Raw genomic sequence first — 23,896 nt, 5'->3', positions numbered from 1 at the left:
ATATTTAGTATTTGTGACTCATGGTATTTATTCATTGGGTGGAATTAATTATTGGATTGATATTTAAATTGTGTTGGTGGATGTACTATGCTCATCTGAAGAAGTTGGCAACGAAAATGTATCTGTGTTTTTAACGTTTATGGATTTTTGTTTTATTTTACCTCATTAAATTCCAACAAGTACTGAAACCGGTGGAGTGTTTTGTGCTTTACATTTTTTGGTGATGTTCACAAATGACATATAATTATGTACAGAATTCCAGCAAGCTGTGCTGGCAGTACTGCCAGTTGTTACAGTTATCATAGATCAAAACATGAAATTTGTCTTACACATTGCCAAAAGTGTGAAGAAAGTATGTAAAAAAACTTGGAAGCCTATACAGGTGTAAACAATACCTTACCAATATTACTAAGATCATTATTGCTAGAACCGACCTAATCTCCTCACTTCTCTATGCATTTCCCATATTAACTAACCTTAACAAAGCAGATTTAACTAAATTAAACAGCTGTTATAACAAAATAACAAATTTTGCTGCTGGTACAGCCTATAGATCCCATGACTGCCAGGCCCTTAAACGACTATCCTGGTTAGAACTCCCAAATCTGCTCACACTTAACCAGCTTATGATGGCCCATCAGGTGCTTCACCAACCTGAAAAAACACCAGTCCTACAGGACCTATAATACCACTATTCAAACAATCGAACACTAAGATCTAGTAACAAATCACTAATAAACCCCACCAGAAGAAAGACTACTGCTGGTTGCTCCCTAGTGTATTCCAATTACATTACAAAAACCTGGAACAATTTACCTTTTAACATTAGGTCCACAGTCAACAAAATAATTAAAAAAAACCTTGTACATGCTCTGACCCAGGTTAAGAAACCCAGCTCTATTACTCAGACAAACTCATTTTTTCCTAGCTACTCTTACTGGGTATGGCCCCTTTTATTTTCCTTCATCCCATTCATAATATTCTTACTGTACATGTCCTATTTTTTCTCACGTCCTCTGGATACTATTACTCTTATTTTTTCTTAGCCCATTTTACAGTTTTCTTATTGTACATATTTTACATTTTCTGACCTCCTAATCTCGCTGTTTGTCTACCCTCACATAATCCAGTGTATATCTAACTAGTATCGGCTACTTCCTCTGCTGCACATCTCCCTTCATGCACCAGACTGTTTAGTCACTAAGTTCTTCTCAGAGAAAATTCCTACTAAGAACCCCCACTTATAAACTTAAAGCCTATGGTTAATAACATTCTACTTACATGATCTATGTATTGACTTTGGAATAACTGTTTATTGCATTGTGGTTATTGTTTAAAATTTCTTATTTCTTATATGTATCCTTATTTCTTGTGATATTTTATTTTCTTGTAATGTTGAATTTTCTTGTAAAGTTTTCTGTTTTGGAGCTTTTCTCCCCGGGCCTCCACTGAAAATGGACTATTGGCCCAGTCGGACTTCCCTAGTAAACAAATATAAAATAAATAATGATAAATAAATAATGATCTTGTCTGCAATCATAACCAGAATGTTATAAATTTCAGACATGGATGTCAAGAAATTCACTTCTGGGGTGACTCTTGACATAAATGAACAGTATTTCCCTGGTTATGATTGGAAAGACCTATCATAATTCATTGGCTGTTGGATAGTACTTCACCTGGAGGTGATGATAAATGGATATTTTGTCAGAATCTAGCCAATTTACTGTGTCTTTTAGGATCATTTCTCTTAGTGGACTTGATCAACTATGAATAACAACAATCCTCAGTTTTACATTCAGTGAATCACCTTGTGGGGATCAGTTTATCTAACTGCACCTCAGAACTTATTCTTTTTTGTGAATTTATTTTGAAACCAGTCTAAAATATTAGGTAAGACTGAATTGACTGCTTTGGGGTATTGTTGTAGGCAGGCAATATTAAGGTGCTTATTATGTGACACCGTAATTATATGGTCAGAATATTCTTCCCTCAAAACTAGCACACCTCATAGGTTGTCTTCCGTCTTAGGGAAATACACTTTAGGAAAATGTGAAACTTGTTAATCTTTCAATCCTGAGCAAGCCCAAATGCACTCAAAAAAAAAGAAAAACACCTGCCACCACACTTCCTGTCAGTCTCAGTGGAGTCCCAAATGCTAAGCCCCTAAGGCAAGCAGACATACTTCCCAGGACAGTCGTCTTAGGGAACTCCAGTGTAAGATGCATTGATGCACCTCTAACAAGGCTGAACAAGTAGAAGGGAACTGTTAGTTGCTTACCAGAAGTCAGGATCTGCCAAATCATGTATTCACTCAAGTCATTACGCCACAGGTACTGGTTTGATTTCATCATACTCCATCTAGGTATAGATGACATGAGATGTACCTCCCTGGACTATATGAAGAGAGACATTATGGAGCTTTCAGACAATATTTCTCAGTGTGGTATGAGCCATACATTGAGCAGCATATTACCATCACCAAGGATAATACCACAGTATGAGCAAAAAATGATTGATGTCAACAACTGGCTGTCTTTCTGGTGTCATTCTAAGAGGATCCAATATTTGTCAGCTTTGGAAAACATAGTTAACAGACTACATCACTTTGACAAGGATAGTTTGTATTTTTCCCCTGTAGGCTTTCAAATACTGATTAAAACTGTATCCACCACACTAAAATTGCACTACAGTAGGGAAAGTTCTGCAATCTTGAGCAAACAAAAAAAACCACTATAGTTTGATCAGCTGTACTAGCTTTTTCACTATTCAGTGTAACAGAACTTTGGTCCCATGTGCAGTTAAAAAAGGGATATGATGATGATCATCATCATGATCTGCGGCTATACATTGTAAGTTGAATGGTGTAAGCAATAGTTAATAAAATGATTGAACAAGCACTGACTACAACCAGCCAGTCCAACAGGTGACTCCCTCAAGCCATCATATTATGCACATCTTGAGTATTTCACCCATCTCTCGCCTTTCTTTCCTTATTTCCATTCTTTCCCTTCTCTGGTGATACTTCTGCTTCTAATGATGCCCCCCCCAAAACATCATTATGTCCTTCCCATACCAGAGTGATATTTCTGGAGTCATGTCTCAATGGATTTTGAGAAGTCTAATTTTATTAATAACTTTCTTGATTTTTTTTTTACTTTTTAGAAGAGGCTACCAGGAGCTAAGAGGTAAAATTTGTAAACTGTTTGTGCTGGGGGCCGCATTTCAGTGAGAGATTGTTTGTAGCCACTTCTTCCAGGGGAGGGCAATTCTTAACTGCTGATTGTCTTTTTCTATATCTGAAAAAGAGTTATGATGCTTATCAATTAACTCTAAAACTCTTTTTTTTTTTTTTATTTTCAAGGCACTTTTTATTTTTTTCTGGAGCAACATAGTAATAAACCCAATAAAAGACATACAGGAAAAATACATCAGCACCAGTTTTTCAGCTAGGTTCCTTCAGGTGCTTGTTTCCTATCTGCTCAAGCTTGTCTGTTCATTGTATTATTTCTTCATAGCTGTTTGCTCAGTACATGTTGTAGTGATGCATGTGGGTTTGATTACTAATATATTTCAAATAGCGCTCCTTCTCAGAGCTAGAGTGACTTTGGAGTTAGAATAATAAAGTAAGTCAGTGTGAGAGAGAGGTAACTATAGAGGAGTATATTTTAGATCATACATGTGTTTCAGTAAGTAATGTCATATGTTCAGGACTGAGCAGTTTGAGTTGAGACTACAGGTGTTGGGATCCTTTTCAGAGGCTGGAAATGTACTCCATCTAGCATTGGACCATACTCTAAACGATAAGACTATTACTGCAGGACAGCTATTAAGCACGTGCAGGGACATATGATGAATTATTTATTTAAAACTTGACCCTTAGTCAAAGTAGACTCCTCTCTGATGTAGCCCCACCCCATTTCAGTCAACCTCATCTATTTCATTATGCCCTGCAACCCCACTTTGCCGTAAGATTCTCCAGCCACCTCTGCATTTATAGGTTCATAGGTAGGTACTAGGCTATTGGCACTAGGGCCGATATAAGCCTAGCCAAACAGTACCCTGGCTTTTGCCACCCAAGAAAATTATTTTCCTGTGCCCCTGTCAAGCAGAGCCACAGAAGTGATCCCTGGGGTGAATTTCCTATTTCCCACCCAGTCATCAAGATTTTTCTTGAGTGCTAATGAGGAGCTTTGTTTGATATAGATAGGTAGTTTGTTCCAGAGTATGGGAAGTCTCTGAGACAGGAATCTATCCCTTCAACATGTTCTGTTTATTGTGGTGACAAGGTTTAGGTCCCTAGAGCGTGTAGCTCAGAGGGATTGGGATTTCTTTACGTGGAGCATGTCCAACAGCTCTGGGTTTGACATAGCTTTGTATGTTAGGCAGAGATCGCCTCTGAGTAGGTGATATGCGACAGAGTAAAGCTGGAGTTTTTTGAGACGGACTGCGTAGGGCATCTGTTTCAGGCCGGTGATCCTCTTTGTGAGGTATTTCTGTGGCCTTTCCAGTTATTGTAGATATCTTGTGAGGTACAAAACAAAAGGGGCGTTGTACTCTATAATGGTCTAATGAATGACGAGTAGAGGGGAGCAATGACCTCTTTTTTTCTGGATGAGAAACCTTTTGTGATGAGGTGTGCCACATAGAAGGATTTCCTGACCACTGTGAGATGTGATTATCAAGGGAGAGACTACTGTCCACCTGTGTCCCAAGGTCTCTTATCACACTTTCGGTGTTAAGTAGACTATCGCCTATGTGGTAGTTCATGGGTACAGAGTTTTTACCAAAAGGGATGACCGTGCACTTTTTGGCATTGAGCTTGAGGCCATGGCTTTGACACCAGGCATCTGTCTCAGTGAGGCCCTTTTGTAGGATGTCCACATCGTTAGGAGATTTGATTATGGTTCCTAGTTTGCAGTCATCTGCAAACTTTGTTAGCCAAAGACCTTCTGTGTTAGCCTGTACTTCAGAGAAGTAGATACCATACAGGAGAGGACCTAGGACTGAACCCTGTGGTACTGCACTTGTCACTGGTCTGAAGTTGGATTTAGAGTCTGCTACTTTCACAGTGTGAGTTCAGTCAGTGAGCCAGATGGCAACTCATCTTGTGACATAGGGATTTATACCTAGTTTGGCGAGTTTGTCTATAATTCCAGAGTGGGGGATGGTGCTGAAAGCCTTGATGAGATCTAGATAGGCTGTGTGTACCACCTTACCCTCATCTACAGCTTTGGTGACCACTTCAAAGAAGTCTATCAGGTTTAGGAGACATGATATGCCTTTTACAAACCCGAACTGGGTAGGGCCCAAAGTTTGAAGATTACCAATGTCATTGTTTATAAGTTCCATGATGATACGCTCCATAGCCTTGCAGACCAGGCTCGTCAGGCTAATGGGGCAGTAGTTCCCGGGGTCAGTGGTGGCTCCCCCTTTGTGGAGTGGGATAACTGTTGCTGTGCGCCATTCAGTGGGCACAAAGCTTGAGGTGAGGCTATGATTAAACATGGTACTTAGGTGGGGTGCCAGTTGGTTCTGTAGTTCATGTAGAACGCAGCCTGGGATGTTGTCAGGTCCCATGGATGCTGTGTTCTTGGCTTTGGAGAGTGTGTTTTTTACCTGTGCAGTCATGATTACAGGTACTTTGCATTCTTCCGGTATAGAGATGGGCCCTTTAGGGGATGAGAGAGGGGTAAAGTTAGCACTGAACCTATCTGCCAGGATGCTGGCAATATCAGTTGGGTCTGTATATTTAGTGCCATTGTGCTGCAACTCAGAGCAGATCTGAGTGTTGCCATTGAGATTCTTGACATAGCTATAGAATGCTTTGTGGTTGTCTTTAGAATCAGTGGTGATTTTATTTTCGTAACTAGCTTTGGAGGATTTTATGAGGGATCTCAGCTTCTTACTGAGGCTGACCACGGAGTTCCTCCAATCATGGGATTTTACTCTTTTTTGCAACAGTTTCTTTCTTCTGTTGTAGAGTTTGTTTATAGCAGAGGACCGCCAGATTGGCTTCCTTTTTTTGGAGGATAGCATCTTGGTTCTGTTAGGGATTGCACGATCCATGCACTCGTGTAAGTGCTTATAAAGTGCAATTGTATAGGATTCAGCAGTCGTATCTCTATTGTCCGTCAGCATGGGTGTCGTGAAGTTTGCCACTTCTGTCTTAAGAAGTGTGAAGTTGGCTTTGGAGAAATTTTTTACGGTGGTTTCCCTAGTGGGGGGTGGGGCTGGGATGTGGATGTCTAGGGTGATTTGCTTTTGGTTTGTACTGACCAACGAGGAATTGACTCATTAAACTGGCATATTCTGTACTTTGTTTCTTTGTGTTGAATATGCAGATAGTTTAAAAATTATGTAGAATGTAGATGATCAATTGTGTTAATGCAGCAAGATGGTTGACTAAATGTTCTAAATACAGTTTGACACACTTTTAGTGTCTAAGCATTATGTATCTTGTTTGTCAGAAGTTTGAAACCATGAAGATACTGCTTAGTTTTATAAGATGGGAGTGGATCCAGCTATCTCTGATTTTGGTGTTTGGAAGGACTGTGAGGGTTATAGAAATAACAGCAACAGAATGAAGGTGAGAACTGCATGGATTAGTGGTGTATTGATTGATTGTCCACCCGTGTATCTACCCACAACCCCTTTTCCCATTTTTGCACATGAGGTTGTGGTCTCACATCAAGTGTGACAATCAGCTAGAGCCAAGGTTCACACTGCCGGGTGGCAAGACTGGCAGTTTGTGTCTGTGCTTTATGTTGATATGTTGGGAATTTGATTATATGAGGAAGTCCTTATGGATAAGTATGTTAATAAGAGAGTACTGGGTGTTTTTTTTTAAAGTCACTTGTCTTTCAAACTTTCTTGGCTAGATTTAGTACAGAAATTTTTCTAACTTTAAAATTACAAACAGTAGCCCATCCATCACTTGAACATAATGTGAGATGCAGGTTTTGCATGCATTTTTTATTCAGTACCATTACATTTAAATAGGGCTATATTTTATTGTTAGTTGGGAGAGATGTGTTCTGAAGCAGTGTGCTTTAGCATAAAATAGTACACACACACAGACATTCTTTTCACTTTGAATTATGTCTGTAGGTCTTTGTAACATTTTTGTCTCTCCTGAAAATTTTTGTATTAAAAATCACTGACGGAAAGTATTCCTTTACAGCTGTGCCAAGGAGTTCTCCCTGCAGAGAGAAGCCGGTGGATAAAGAGGACAGATGAATTAAGGGCAGAATACACAAAGATCAAGGAAACAGTGAGTAGTTATGTTTCATTTAGTAAAATGATTTTTCATTCCATTGCTCACAAAATATGCTTGAATGAACTGTTTACTCATAATACCATAGTAATAATAATAATTTTATATTCTAGGTATTGGGAATATGTAGTAGTGTCAGTGGTTGAACAGGTAGCATACTTGATTTGGTGCTGACACATCAGAAGACTGTGGTTTCTAATCCTGTTCCAGGTGATTAGATTAAGTTTTCATTACTGACACTGATGTGCAACATTAGAGGGAGCTGTCCTCCTGAGTGTTGTGCCCTTTGAATGAGATGTTAAACGCAGGCCCCATCTGCATGAGCTGCTGGTATCTCAGGTGGATGTAAAAGATCTTGAAGCACTCATGAAAAAGAGTAGGTGAATTTTTCCTGTGCCCTGGCCACATTTTCCTTAGTTAATATAATTACTGCCTAGTCTTTCCCCTGAAAAAGGCCACCAGCATGATGGGACTAGCTTAGGCAACAAAGGAGAAATAACATAAATAAAAATAGCACAATAATGTAGTACACACATTACAAGCCTGCCATTATCACTGCATTTGCAGGGGAAGGTTAAAGAAAGGATTCCATGGAACAGGGCTAGTGGAGTTGCTAAATGCCGATCCTGCTGCCAACAGCTTAACTTCAGACAGCAGAGGTTTTACCAGCACAGCTTGATCCATTTCTTTGGGGGTTATCACTGAGGTAGGCAGATGGGAGAAGTGGATGTGGTGTGCATATACTTGCAAGACCTTTGATACTACATAGGAGGTTTTAAGGAAACTAAAGAGTGTTGTATGGGTCATAAAATGATGAAATGGATCAGTACTTGGGCTAACTGAACAGATGCAGATGATGTAATTTAGGAGAGTGCTGTTAAGAGACATCATTTAGTAATGCAGTGCATTAGAGCCGAATGCTATGACCAGCCCTTTTTGGCATGAGTGTGCCCAGTATGGAGTTAGATCGTAAGATCATCTTATATGTTGATGACATTGAGATGATTGTTATCATCACAGCTGAGGGATCATTTTCAGTTATCAACTTGAGGCAGCTTGACAAATGGTAGCTATAGTTCAAGGTCAAAAGTGTGCAGGCTTTTAACTGAAGTTTGAGAATCCATGAAAAATATGCCAGCTGGGTGGGCAATCCTAAGTACAGTAGAAGTAAAGGATCTTTGAATCATAATTGTCTCAATGTTGAATTTTGCTCTGTAGGGTGAAAACTCAGGTAAGGGGCAACAGGATGCTAGGTGTGTAGTTCAGGTATTTTATTTCAGGGATGCTGAGATTATCTTTCCATTTTGCAGGGGACTGTAATGTTCTATCTGGATTACATTGTTTATTTATACAGGTCATACGGAGGCAGAGAAATTGTACTGATAGAAGGTTTGCAGCAAAGAGTTACCAAAATAGTGAAGAACTGAGGGTATGAGGCAGCAGATATCTGGGCATGCATACTGTAGAAGAGAGAGGAATGATATGATTTGGACGCCCCATATAGGTAGGGAAGTAAGTGGAATGGTGCATTTAAAACTGAAGGGCAGAATAGTTGATGGGGATAGTGGTGCAGCTGTAGATGGGTTTCTTTAGGATTTGAGGAAAATGGTTCTTCATGGAGAGCATGGTGGGGCTCTTAAATATATTACGTAGGTCAGTAATATAATCTAGCTCATCTGAGTGGGTGAAGGATGCCTAGGACAGTGCAAGGAAAAGAAGAGTCATTGTGGGAGAATAGCAGGTGCTTAGGGTCTTAAACAGTTTGATGAGATTAGTAAGTCAAAGGTCTTCAATTTGCATCTCTGTACATCTTTTTATTTGTAATGCAGATGTGATGTCACATGAATTACTGGATGTACTGCCTGTATCCCTCTAGATTAAAACTGGGGAGTAATCTTTCCATTTTTCCCACTTAAAATGGGAGATTATTCTGCAGCCGATTGTTTTTTTAGCTCATGTGGCATTTATACAGTTGGGCAACCTATTTAAAAGAAAATATTTTAGAAGTCATCATAAACACACAAGCTGGTATGAGTCCTGCATAGCAGAGATTCACATAGTACAAAAGATGATACAGCATTATGTGAACTTACTATTTTACCTTACTAGTGTGTTTGCCATTTCAACAGGTACACAAACAATATGTTATATCCCCAGACTGAGCTCTTAGTTGACACTATCTCTTATTCTTAGCAGTTTCTCTGTGGAAGAAGGATTTCCATCCTCCTAAACTTGAGTTATGTTAGTGAGGGGAAAGTGGGAGGGTAAGAATTGGCCTTTGTATTTGTTATTGCTTGGACTTCTTTAAGAACCTGATATTAATTCAAAACATTTTTTGTCTAACAGCATATAACAAATCCACGGAAAGCTGCTGGCCAGCAAGACCTAATCGTCAACAATCCACTTTCACAGGATGAGGGAGTGAGTTGCTGTCTATTTTCCCTTATGTATTATGACTTTTGCTGTGTTGCAATAGAGGTGTGTGTGTGTGTGTGTGTGTGTGTGTGTGTGTGTGTGTGTGTGTGTGTGTGTGTGTGTGTGATGTTTATATTTTACATATGTAATTGGTATACTTGCATTTTAAAGGGGTAATAATATGTCATAGACCATATGCAGTGATGTATCTATTACATAAATGCTCAGTAATGTTTACCTTTCCCGAGTAGTAATCCACCTGATAACTGTCTTGTACTTTTCTACACTTTGCATTGGTAAAATTAGAAACATGCATTTCTGTGATATTTGATTTAACAAGTCACTCTACTGAAATATCCAGTACCAAGTATATTAGTACTGTAGGGAAGATATGCTAGGAATGCATGTGGGCTCAAATATATATGCAGCTATTATCTTCAGCTTTAATGATACCATTTGCATTTTAGCATACCCTTATTCATATTTTTTCCAAGTGCTTTTTGCCTCCATTCCTGCCAACCATCAGCCTTCCTGCAGTGGGTTTTGAGCTCAGCTTGTTTGTTCACTTGACACTGACACAGTGATCACCACCTCAGATGAGAGCTGACTGGTGGGGGAGCCCTTATACTGAGAGAGATATCCAGCCATCTTTAGACCAACAAACGTCTGTATAGCCATTTGGTAGGCAGATGTGTTATCCACCACCATTACTGGGTTTTCTGACTGACGGCTGAGGTTCTGTATGAAAGAGCCAACAGCCCTTCCTTGTAGCCTTAAAACACACCATTTCCCACCCTATCTCTGAGATCCTGAAGGGAAGCCTTCATATGCTCAGACAGTGAGAATTTTCTATTTGAGCCCTAACCCTGCTCCATTGGCTATCAGCATAGGCATCACCACAAGGGCATCCTATCTTACACCATCAACACATATGTTCCTTCACATATGCAGCAGTAGCTGTCATCACAAGCTTGAGAGCACCAAGCCCACCTTGTCAGTATTTTCTCCCCCCAGATGGATAATCCAGCATTGGCCAGTCATTCCCAATCTACATTGCTTGGCTCTTCCAGTGCTTGATCTGCTAGTTCAACTTGGGTTGTCTGGGTCATAGCATTTTTTCTGTCTGTGCTGTAGAGCCAGGCCCTTTTCATATGTTGCAGTACATCTTTGTTATTTTTAGTTAAACTCCTTACCCACTGTATAGTTAGTAAATATTTTAGTGAAATGCTATTAATGAATATCCGCTCAAATGTAAAGTGCTTAATGCAAAAGCTTGGTTTATCCTGTATTAGTTTAAATTATACAGCGATAAATGTCCATTTTCACTCTGGATTTGAAGAAACTGTGTACAAGTTAAAAACAGTTGTCCTTTTTCAAGGTTTTGTTAAATTCATAAAACTGTTTGCATCAGTACTTTGCGTGTGGCTATAGTAACAGATGAAAATCAAATGAAGATTTTTTTCTTACCACATTTATTTGTGGACTTCTAAGATAGCGGCACATGGAACAGCAGGTAGATTAGAGCTTTACTGATATGAAAACTAAGATATTGTTAAAAAGCCAGTAAAAGTTATCCGTTTGGGTAAAATCTGGTTACTGGCTAGTGAAAATACTGCCTGGATGTCAGCAAAGGGAATATTTTCCAAAAGTAAGAGAAAGTCAGTAGAACAGGAGAAGAAACAAATTCTGGCTGCAAAGACTGTTGTAGTTTTTCATCAAAAAGCAGTCCACATTTCACCTTTATTGCAAAAGATAGCTTCTAGTGATTTAGAGGAAAAAACAGGACAAGTGCACGCAGAAATAATTAGACTAAGTGAGACAGTGGAGAAGTAAAGTCAAATGACAAAGGTTGGACAAAATAGAAGCTTTAAGTAGCTATTCAGATGAGCCAATAAAACTGTAGAAGTCAGAGACTGAAGTGAAGGAAAGACTGTCTGAAGAGGAGGCTTCTCAAGAAGACCTGTTTGAAAATGTAGAGTTAGAAGACAAGAAACACAGACAACCTGAAATGTTCTGCTTTACCAGAGGAGCTGGAAGTAGACTGCAGTACAATCCATCTGCGTATTTGGACTTTCATAATAGTTTTGTACAGCAGGATTTATTAATTGACTGTTCATTATATGTATACTCCAAATATGGGCACGAGAAAACAGATGAGACCTATATTAGTAGAGATGCAGTCTTACCAGTGTATACAGCTACTCCTGACAAAATTATAGCAGAACAGGAATGTAGTCTTCTTCTTTCGGCTTTTCCCAGTTAGGGGTCACCACAACGTATCACCTATCTGCTCATGATTGGCAGTGGAGTTTTACAGTGTCGAGTTGCCAGCCCGGCGCCCAACCTTCCATGGAAGGCACACACATGCACGCAGTCACACCTAGGGCCAATTTAGAGTATCCCAATCCACCTACAGCATGTCTTTGGGATGTGGGAGGAAACTGTTGCACCCGGAGGAAGCCCACACAACCACAGGGAGGATATGCAGACTCCGCACAGAAGGCACCCCAGCCGAGGATTGAACCGGAGAACCTCTTGCTGTGAGGCAGCAACGCTAACCGCTGCACCACCGAAGAACAGGAATGTATTAAAAATTGGAAACAACATTGTGTTTGTGGAAAATGCTTATTTGCTGTAGTCTAGGCAGTGGAGAAACAAGATAATCATAGCAATCGAGGAATGGATTGGAGTTGCTGTATCCAGCTGTTTTCAGAATGTTTTTTTTTTTTTCCTGGAGAATCGATCAGTATTGTATGCAAAAAAAGCCAAGGAAGAAATACAAATGTTTTGCTACAGGGTGACCCAGCAGGCTGAAGACAGCACAGTTTCTTAAACTTCTTTCAGTAATAAAGCCAGTAGAGAAACTTTGCAAGGGAAACCTTTTCTTTTTTTGTAAAGGAAAATGCTTCAGTGACATTGAAAACTCAAGAGGTGATTGGAATAATCATGAACCAGAAGCTTGTGTTATGAGTTCAAAATGATCAGGAAGAAGATCAGCAATGATGCAAAATCAGTGAATATGTAGGAGAGCTGTAAGGCATCAGTCTGATTAAATGCAGCTAATGCAAGAACTTCAGTTTGGCAAGTATTGGTTGAAAATGACCGGAAGTTTGCTGACTGGTGCAGGGACTCTAAAGTATAAACCCTACTTTGGACACAGTTAATTCTTCAGATCTTCAGTAAGTAAAACATTTTTGTTCTTAATATTTGCAAGAATATTAATGTAAATTGAATGTTGTATTTTAAATCTGTTCAATCAGATGTGTTTCAAATATGAGGTGGGAGGAGTTTTATCATTGGCTATTGTATATTATATTGATGATAAAGTACAAAAGCACTTTTTCTTAATTGTATCATGGCATTACACTGTAAAAGATGAGAACATCTGGAAAGAAGTTAAAATTGACATAATGGTGTGATCTTAAGCTGTTGAAGGGCTGTGAAAGTGTAGTGATTGTATTGTATGTAGAATTATTTATTTTATTTATTTGTTTTTTTTATTTTACATTTGTTAACCGGGTTGGTCCAGCTGAGCACAAGCCCATTTTCAGTGGAGACCTGAGGAGAAAAGCTCCAACAGTAATATTAAACATCTTACACAGATTAGGTATCAATTAAATTACAAAGTATAATAAGCAAGACAAAAAAAAGAGTAGTAAGCATGATTCTTGATATATACAGAGATATCACATAAGAAGAATCTATGATTTGACAAGGAAAAAGAAAGAAAAAATAGAAACGGGAGTATGGTATTAGCAGCAGTCAGGAATTTTTGAGATTAGGTAAATGAGGTGGAGGCAGCAAGTGGTCAGGTTGGATGCTAACAGGGGCATAACCAACTGTTCTGGAGGAAGTGTTTTAGTTGCATTTTAAAGCTGTTAGTTTGTGTCATGTTTCGTAGATCTGAGGGGAGGTTGTTCCAGATTTTAGCTATAGATGATTTTTAAAGGAGATTGCCTATGTTCATTTTTGGTGTATATGTTTCAAGAAGGAGTTTCTCAGAACTGCGAAGAAAGCAAGGGGGTAAATAGTAGCAAACTAAGTTGGTGAGAGCGGGACGGGCAGTGGGTTTATTTAGTATGAGGTGGGTTAGCTGTAGTTGGGATAATTTTAGAAGGTGGGGGAATTCAAGCCATTGTAGCAATGGTCGGTAGGATTGGATTAAAGACATGCAGGTAGGTGCGAGCATGAATGGGTGTGCCGTCTTTGAAGGTTGGCCATTGGGCTGGCAACTCGGCACTGTAAAAATCCACTGCCAATCATTCGCAGACAACTGGGAAAAGCCAAAATGCATTAGTATTATAGGTTTGTTCTAACTTGGAGAGTAGACAGGATTGGAGGTTGGTGAGTACAGGTGATCCATAAGAGGCTGGGAAGGAGATATGCTTGTGCAAGGGAATGTCTGGATTCAGCAGAGAGGTATTTAGAGTTGCGGTAGAGCAGGCCCAGCTTTTGGTTAGTTTTTTTTGATTGCTTGGTGTATGTGCATGTCAAATTTTAGCTGGTCATCAGTGGTCATGCCCAGAAGTTTGAGTTTGTGTCTACAATTATGGTGGTATTGTTCTGTGAAGAGATTAAGAAGGTAGTCTTAAGGTGGTCATTATTTTTGGGGAGAAAGAGGAGTAGCTTAGTTTTTTGGGGTTTAAGATAAGCTGGTTATCATTTAGCCATTTTTCAACAAGAAGGAAAGACTATTACTTGTGTGTCTGAAGTTGTGAGATAGAGTTGGAGGAAGTAATCAGAGTCATCTGCATACTGTATGATGGTAGAGAGAGGGTATGCTGAGTGGAGATCATTTATAAATATGTTGAAGAGAGGAGGTCCAAGAATAGAGCCTTGAGGTACCCCTGTATGTATATGGGTAGGAAAGAAGAGCAGGATGCTTGCCATCTGACAGATTGATGCCTATCAGTGAGATAACTAGAAAACCAAGAGAATGTAGAGCTGGACAGGTTAAGGTTAGATAGTTTAGGCAGAGGTTTGGGGTGTGATACTGTGTCACATGCCTTAGATAAGTCTAGGAAGAGACATGAGACTAGATTATTGTTCCTGTTTTCAGCTGTGGAGTGGGTATAGGATAAAAGAGCTGTAGAGGCACTGTGGTGGGGCCAGAAACCATGTTGGGTGGAGGCTAGGAGGTTGTTTTGGAGGAGGAAGTTAAGTATTTGGGTGTGAATGCATTTCTCTAGAATCTTAGATAGTGGGGAAAGTATAGCAGTATGTCTGTAGTTAGTGGGATCATTGGAGTTGCCACCCTTGTGAAGGGGGATTATATAGACAGTTTTCCAGATTTTGGGTACAGTACCTTCTTTAATAGATTGATTAATAAGAATGGAGACTGGTAGGTGATAGAGTCTGCTGTAGGTTTAAGGAATTGAGGAGGAAGCTTGTCGGCAACTACTTGTGTACTGTATAAAAGATGATTTCCCCTGTTTTTATAGAGGTGAATGTCTAGACTAATTTCCTGAGTTTAAAACAAGGAAAAAGATGAAGTGTAAGAAATATAGTGTTGTCTTGCACCGGAACGTTATTAGTTGCTTATTTTTCATTTAGCACATGCTTTTAGCTGGTGATGGGGAGCAAACAGGTGCAAGCAATTAATCCATGAGAAGTCTGTTGCATTCTGCATGAAATCTGCAATTGTTTTTTCTTCCACTTGGAAATTTAGTAGCTACTTTGTTCCATTAGCAAATATTTTTAGTGCAAATAAGGAGTCTGCAGATGCAAACAATTCATCATAAAAGGTCTCAACAGTGTGCTGAATGGGAATGTACAAGTGTAAACATAGCTAAAAGCACTGTACCTATAAGGAAAATATACAGGCAGTTAGAACAAGAATAATAAATGATCAGCAAAGCAAGGCATCCCAGGGTCAGTACAGTTTTTATTATTCCTTAACTAGCTACTTTGGCTGATTAACAAATCATGTATCTGACTGACAAATCATGTATCTGACTGACTGACTGAATAATCAATGAGTACAGGACTTTTATACAGTTCTTGACAAATGCAATCAGTCCTGCCTCTTTAGATATACATTGTGTCCTAAGTTGGTCGTGTCATGCAGTGTCTCCTAAGTTGGTCATACAACTATTTTAAAAGTTGTTTTACAAGTTATTTTAAAAGTGCTACAGCAGACTATTGCTAAACAACAAGTTTTCCTTTTTTGGTGTACAAGTATAGAGTAATCATTTCTTGTTTCATCTTGCTTTGTCATCATATGCTCTTCCTGCTTAATTGTCTTATCATAACATTTCTAAAGAGTATTTATTATTATTACTCCATCCAACCACTACCTTTCTTTCCACTCCACTAACTACCTTGATTATAGCAAGCTCAGATGCTCATAAGCCTAGTACTTATTATACAGCAGGAACTTCTTATTGTAACATTTGCTAATGTCTGTTATGTACTTCACAGATAAATATTCTAGTTGTCTACTGTTGTAAAATGTTCATCTGTAAATATGTTGTAAGTAATTGCTATGTTAAATTGTTAATCGCTATGTAATCCAATGTAACTACTGTCTGTTTATTTTAACTGTGGAGCTTTTCTCTCCGGGCCTCCGCTGAAAATGGACCTACATCCAGTCGGACACTCCCGGTCAACAAATGTAAATAAATGAATTACAGCTGCAGTTTACATTATTGCTACTGTTGAATAATTCAGAATTAATGAAAGTTTGCAACTTACAAAGTAGTACAATACAAAAGCTTAATAAAAACTTCATATAAAATCTGCAGCTTTGCAGCATGTATATGCAAGGCACAACATTTGCTCCTGTCATTCATTCTATAGATAATGGATGAAAGAGAATAATATACATTTCCTGATTCTTTGATGTTTATGGCATATATGTACATTTTACAAATCATGTATTTTACATTATTTGCATTCTTTACACATATAGTTTAGGAATGTTTGATAGAAATAGAAAAGTACTGATTAATACATGTTTTTATACAACTTCTAATAGAAGAGCCATTCCTGCTGTTACAATACATCAGTGTGTGACCCTTGTTTCAGGCTGCTGTGACCTTTCCATTATATCTTTATCCTAAGAGCAGGCTGAGCTGACAATTCTACAAAACACTGTGAAGTCTTATAACTAGTTTGCATCTGTTGTCTGACATTTGATTATTAGAAGAATTATTTTCAATATAAATATTTATTTATATTAATAATTATGCCTTGATAAAGAGAGGAATTATTCATAAGCACTATCTTATCTTGGCTGATGCCGTTTTAGCCAGGCATTGCATTTCCATGCAGCTTTGTATTTTTGTTTTCAGTCACTGGCATTCATATAAAAGATTGTTCACACATGCTGCTCAGGGAAGATTTCTGTAAGCTAGTGGCTCAACATTGCTTGAGATCCTAATACTATAACAGAGTTCCCCCTGAACAGACATGAGAACTCATGTTTGTTGATTTTATTCAGTGAATATTATCAAGCTTCATTTGTATAGAGTACTTCATAAACTGTATGATGTTTTGTACCTGATGCATTTGGTCCACTGTTAAAACCTATACTGCTTGTCATCTTACATATTCGATTTCACACTTGATGACAACAATTACTAGGCTGATCCATCCTAAAATGCCAACTATGGCCAGTATAAGCTGTATTATCTTTCCTTTCCAGCTACTGATAGAACCACTCAGCCAAGAAAACCATGTTTCTTTTCTATTTGTGCTTTTTGAGCAATTTCTTCAATTATTTTGAGGTGTGTCCTGATTTCAGGTTCATCATCAGGAATATAAGTACAATATTCCTCTCCTAGCAATGCACAACATTTGATGCCATGTAGTTTTATAGTTTTTCTGGCAGTCATTTTTTATGGTAACTTTTAATTCCTCTAATAGACCTGCCAGTATTTTTAATTTCCGAAATAGCTTTTCCTGCTCCATAGAATGGAAAGATTGATACTCATGCAAGGACATCATTTCATACATCCATTTTTTGAAGTCACTATGTCATTTTAAGCTAACATTTCTAATATTAGAATTAGGCAATGTAGTATGTCTAATGGATGGAATTACATGTCCCAAATAACACAATCAAGTCCAGTTCTCAGGAAGCCATTTGTAGGCTTTATTGCCACATATGTAATACATGCCTGTTCGAATTGGATCCATCCATGTTGTAACCCAATGTGTAATTCTAGCTTGTTTAAATGTCCAGCAAGTTTCATTACTAAGATGCTCAAAACATTCTTCATTGGTATTTTGGGTAGCATAAATAATACTACAAGGACTTTTCCCAATAAATGGGTGATTACTTGTTCTTTCTCCTCGTAAACAAACATCAGCAGTTTCATTTGTATGAACAAGCCTGAAGAAAGGATGGTTCCTTGGGATAGAGTCATGTTTGGAACATAGTCATGGTTTGTGAGATTCAACATTTCCAGAAGGGTAGCTGGAATAGGTCGTAATGGAATTCCACTGTTTGCATCTTGTGGTATCTCAGCACAGATCCAACATTGTTTAGCATTCAGGGTTTCTGAGGACATTTGCAATGATTCGGTAAAGGTATTGAAGTCCACCTTTCCTTGTATTGAGGTGTAAAAATTCGTCAGGATCACGATTAATATCAGGATTTTCATGTTCGATATTTGTTGGAAGAGAAAAGAATCGTGTTCTTATTAGTTGTATCTGATGTCCCTTTATATCAGTTATTACATTTATATGTTATTCAGTTTTCTCCCCTCCATTTTAAACTTTTAACATGATCTTTATGAATCCAACCATTTTATGGTGGCTGATTTTTATATGGCTCGATTTGTACAGCCACTAACCCCACTTTGGTAACAGTGTAGGGTCCTATCCATTTTGAATCCCATTTACTTGCGTTTCCAAACTGGACGACCTTTACAAGATCTCCTTGTTCCAATTGTACCTCCCTCAATTCCCAAATCCATTTGTTCTTGGAGCTGGTCCCACAATTTTGTTTCTTCTAATGGTATTCCATAAGGGATTTCTCCTGCTTCTAAATTTATAGGTCGACTCATCATTAGTTCATGTGGGAGTTAACCCACATCCCTGAGGAGAATTTTGCATCTTAATCAAAATGTTGGGTAAATGTTTTACCTTATGATTCCCATACTCAGAAATCATTTTCTTTAATCCTTCCTTCAGAGTTCTATTAGTTCTTTTGACTTTTCCAGAACTCAGAGGATGGTAAGGAGTATGAAACCTTTGCTTGATTCCCCACATTTTACACATTTGTTTTGTCACTTTTCCAGTAAAGTGAGTCCCTTGATCACTATGTATTTCTCGGAGCACTCCCCATGTTGGGATGATCCTTTCACTTATTATTCTAACTACTGAGTTTGCATCTTCCTTTTTTGTTGGATGAGTGTCCACCCATCCAGTATATTCATCTATCAAAGTAAGTAAGAAACAAAACCCTCCTGGTGCTGTTGGAAGAGGTCCTACAAAATCCATTTGTACCCTTTCCCAGGGACCCAATGCTTGTGGGAGTCTATATTATTTTCTCCTATTTCGTTTTCCCACATTGTGCATGGCACATGTGACACATCTGTCTATATGATTTTGCATGTCTGTTGTCATTCCTTCTCATTTAAATGTAGAACTAACAATTTGTTGTAGTCTTTCCCTTCCTGGATGACCTAGGAAGTTATGATAATAAGTTAACAAAATGTTTCCCTTTTTAGGCTCAATTGTTTGTACCCTATGTAAAGGACCTTTTTGAATTCCCCTGGTACCAACCAAGGTTCTGGAAATCTAACCCATTTCCATTCACTTCCTTGTATTATTTCATATTCTTATATTTTCTCTTTTTTAATGATGCCTGACTGTTCCTATCACTGTTGATCCACATACAGTAAGTGTTATGATGATCACATCACACTGGATTTGGGTAATTTTACCTACCTCACTTTCCACTCTATGTTCATACTCTGTACACTGATCTTTACAAAAGTAAGCTGTACAATGTAAAGGTAAAGGATTTAGAGGTAAGTCCATTTGTATTTGGCAATTATTCAAAATATTTTGTACCATTTCCCTTATTTGTTTTTCTTCCATGTCATTTGTTTCCCATGCCCAGTGTTGAGGTACATTTTGTATTGGTTAAGTTTCTTTGGAGTCGAGCCCCTTATTTTGCTAGCTGATCTACTATTTTATTAGCTTGACTTTGTACCTAATTTTTGGTGTGAGCTTTGACCTTATTTATAATCACTGTAGAAGGATTGTCATCTTTTATCAAACTCCAAATTCCTGTCAACACTTCCTGATGACTGACTGGTTTACCATCAGCTGTAATCAAACCTCTCCTTGTCCAAATGGGAAGATATGATGTTAAGACTCGGACTACATATTCACTGTCTGTATAAATGTTTACAGGTCTGGACAATAACAAGGCTTGTTTAACTGCTTCTAGTTCAGCTCTCTGTGCTGAGCATCCCCCCTGGGAGACTACCTTTCTTGTGTTCTTTGTTCTCTGCATTGTATATTACCCATTCTGTCACAAAACACCCTATTTCAGAGCTCCAGAATCAGGCTCAATTTATGTACAATTTTGGTGCTCCTTCAATAGTTTTTCTCCCCATTTTCCAAGTCAGGACATTCATGAGATTCCCCTTGGTAATTAAACAGTTTTGATAAAAACTTAATTTAAGGGATTTCTCCTCCTTTCTGACTTGCAAAACCTGCAGTGATTCTACCAAGTCATGCATTATTCATGCCCTTTGGATTTCCTTCTAACATGTATTTCACTGGAGTATGTTTGGTCTGTAGCACAATTGGAGAGCCCTGAATCATATGGCATGTTACTTCAGTACACCATTCTGCTATGATGGCTTGCTTCCCACATTCTCTCATTCCTTTCTCAACTGGACTCGTAGCTCGGGAATAATAACCCAAAACCTGATACTGAGATCCTCTTTTTTTGCAATACTATGGCTATCATAGTTAGACCATTGTGTCCAAACTGTATGATGAACTCTCTATTTCTTTCTGGGATACCCATAGCAGGTGCAGAAATTAGTTCTTCCTTGACCTTAGAGAAAACTGCTAGTGACTCATCATTCCAATTGAGAAGTTTATCTCGCTTTTTATTTCCTTTAAGCATATCAGTCAAATGTTTTTGTTTTTCCTGCATAATCTGGTATCCATTCCCTTAAGAATCCAAAGATTCCTAGGCTTGTGACAGTAACTGGCATTGGTAACTGTCTGATTAGTTGTTTTTTGTCTTCACTAATGCTTCTTTGTCCTGTTGATACTGTGACACCCAAGAAAGTAACAGAATCTTTCATAAACTGACTCTCTTTAGGGTTCAGTTTTAATCCTGATTGTCTTATTGCTTGGAAAATTTCTGCTAATGCATGTAAGTTCTGCTTTTCAGTTTCTGTTCCTACAAGTATGTCATCCACTTACTGAATAATAGAAAGTCTACATTCTAGTGGTTTTAGTATTTCCTGCATTACATGATGAAAAACTGTTGGAGCATTATGAAAGCCCTGAGGCATTCTTGTCCAAGTATATTGTTGGCCTTCTACAGTAAAAGCAAATTTCCATTGTGAGTCATTATCTAGAGTAATACTCCAGAAACCATTACTCACATCTAATGTGGAGAAAATTTTAATTTTTTCCTGAATCTGAGCATTAAGATCAGGCATGCTTCCTACTATTGCAAAGAACGAGGTATCAGCTTATTAAGTTCTCTGTAATCAACAGTAAGACAATAACTTCCATCTGGCTTCTGTACAGGCCAGTATGAACTGTTAGTTGGTGAATTAACTTTTCTCGCTACCCCTTGAGCTTCTACAGCTCTCATGGTATTCAGTATTGCTTGTTCTGCCTCTTTCTTTACTGGATATTGTTTTTATAGGTTTCTTGGGACTGCCTCTTACTTTAAGAATAAAGTCAGGGACTTGTCCACTATCATTCTTATGTTTAACAAAAATATCCTGATAGCAATAAATTAGCTGAGCCTTCTCTTGCTTTGGTGTTTTTAATAACTCAACTAAATCATACTGTCCTGGGTCTGTGACACTGTATTTGCATAATGCTTCAGAGATGACTAATATTTCATTTAATGATCCCTTAATCAATTTTCTGTTACATAAATCTATAATGTAACCTCTTTGTTTTAAGATGTCATTTCCAGTGATGTTTTGTAGATGAGGACCTGACACCCATGCATGCTGGAAAGGCGTCTTCCCCTATCTTTGTTTCTACATGGAGACTTACTTGAGCTTGAGAGATTTTTCCTCCCAACCCTTGCAAGTTTATAGTTCTTGTTCCTGTGAATGTTCTTGTAGTAATACTAACTGCAGTTTCCTGTATTTTTAAAATATGTATCTAAGTGGTTTCTTACTCAAATTTGAACATGTGGCATTAGTGTTCTTTTTCTTTCTGGAGCATTTCTCCCCGGGCCTCCGCTGAAAGCAGGCTCTGTGGAGTTTAGTCGGACTTTCCCGGTCAACAAATGTAAAATAAATAAAAATAAATAAATTGTACAGCTGTTAGTTCATCTGCTGTCTCTTTTACTTGTCTGTCTGATCCTTTTACACTTCCCTGTAAGTGGGAGCATATTTTTTTTACAAAGCTTCTATAGTCCTGTATTGTTCTAATGTACACAAAAACTAATGTAAGAGAGCTGGAATGAATGTTTTCTTAACAAAATCTCTTTTATTTTGATTTAGTTTTCCCTACTCTGTAAGCTCATAAATCAAAGAAGGCAGTTTATAAATAGGACTTCTCTTTTTTCCCTTAACATTTGTTGCTTCTGACTGACCCATTCATGAGTAATATCTAATAACAAAAAATGTGCATCCCCTGTCTGTGAGTTATCAGCTGCACTCTTTGCTTGGTTTATAATGTCTTAAAATCTGGGAAAATTAGGAGATAAAATTAATTTTGATGCCTTAGCTTTCTCTGAGGTATTTTTAGAATCTGACATCTCCCTTCCTTCAGAGAATGAAACAAAACTGTCAGATTTTCCTGAGAAATTTCCTCAGTAACACTTTCAGATTTCTCTTGAAACTTTTTTTCTTGATATGGTTTAATAAATCTTAATAAATATCTGTTTCTAAATCTAGTTACAGGTACTTTTTCTGGTATAAAATCCTGGATGTTAAGTTGTCAATCTCGCCTTCATTCTTGCTTGATGGGTTCGGAGCCGATCCTCGGCTCCGACTCGGCACTTGCTAAGCTCGAGAGTCACTTTTACCAGCTCGAGGCAGCCCCATATCCCATGATGCAAGGCGGTAAGTACCCAGATCTCGTTTGCCGCTTCGCTGATGAGGTCCTCCTTTTACCAGCTCCTGGTAAGTGATTTATACACTACTGTTTTTGCCCCCTTTTCTTCTTAAACTTTAATTTTAATAGTTTTAGACTAATTTTAGTACCATTCTGACTAGAATTTCCCTATCTCCTTAAAACTTTTAGTCAGACCTTCTCCCATCCCACCCCCCCCCCTTGTTAGGGTGTGTGTGTGTGTGTGTGTGTGTATATGAGAGATTAGTCTTTCCTTTCGGGATAATAATAATTTCTTGGACAGGTGTTGTGTGTGTGTGTTTTTTACACCATGTCTAAGGAAAGGGTCTCAGGCTTTAAGAAGTGTGACTCGTGCTGTCAGAAGATGTCTCTGACAGACGGTCACACTTCTTGCCTGTACTACCTGGGGCCTCTCCACCTGCAGGACTCCTGTGCTATATGTCATTCTTTTAGCCAGAGAGTCCTGCAGGAGAGAAAAAATAAATTGATTTTGAGGGCCTTCTTAAACTGGAGGGCTCTCCGGCTAAGTCGGCCCAGACTAAGACTTCTAAGTCTTCCAAGGCCCAGGCTTCTGTTCCTAAGCCTGCGGCCTCGGTTCCGACTCTTTCAGAGTCGAGATCGGCTCTGGCTGGAGCCAATCCTACTTTACACAAATCCTCAGCACTGATGGCTATCGGTGCAGATACTGGTTCGGTCACATCGGTGTCGGCTCCGACTGGCTCCGACCACCATGTGGCCCAGGCTTCGGTGCCGGCGCCGACCGGCTCCGACACCATTACTTTTGTGTCTGTATCGGCTCCGGCTGGAGCCGATACATCGAGACCTTCCGTCGGCGCCGGAAAGTTGTCGGCTCCGACAGCATCAGTGGTTTCGTCGGCTCCGATGGTTCCTTCAAGGAAGAGGTCCAGGTCCCCTTCATTGGAACCGATACTTTCGGCTCCGGCCTCTCCTCTCGGAACG

General features: G+C 38.7%; 1 protein-coding gene across 1 annotated transcript in view; it reads left to right on the top strand.

Moving 5' to 3' along the window:
• Window positions 1-6,508: 6,508 nt before the first annotated feature.
• The window catches only part of TBC1D5 (TBC1 domain family member 5), a 1,986,766-nt gene continuing 1,969,378 nt past the window's right edge, over window positions 6,509-23,896 (top strand). The window contains exons 1-3 of the mRNA XM_044066237.1: window positions 6,509-6,589; window positions 7,184-7,273; window positions 9,623-9,697. Coding sequence (XP_043922172.1) covers window positions 6,509-6,589; window positions 7,184-7,273; window positions 9,623-9,697 — 246 coding nt within the window. The remainder of the gene's footprint in view (window positions 6,590-7,183; window positions 7,274-9,622; window positions 9,698-23,896) is intronic.

Source organism: Protopterus annectens, chromosome 3.part1 (assembly GCF_019279795.1).
Source record: "Protopterus annectens isolate FY-2018-M chromosome 3.part1, PAN1.0, whole genome shotgun sequence".
Classification (NCBI taxonomy): Eukaryota; Metazoa; Chordata; order Ceratodontiformes; family Protopteridae; genus Protopterus; species Protopterus annectens.
Note: the sequence above shows the minus strand (reverse complement) of the source record. Positions and strands in the feature narration are given on the sequence as shown.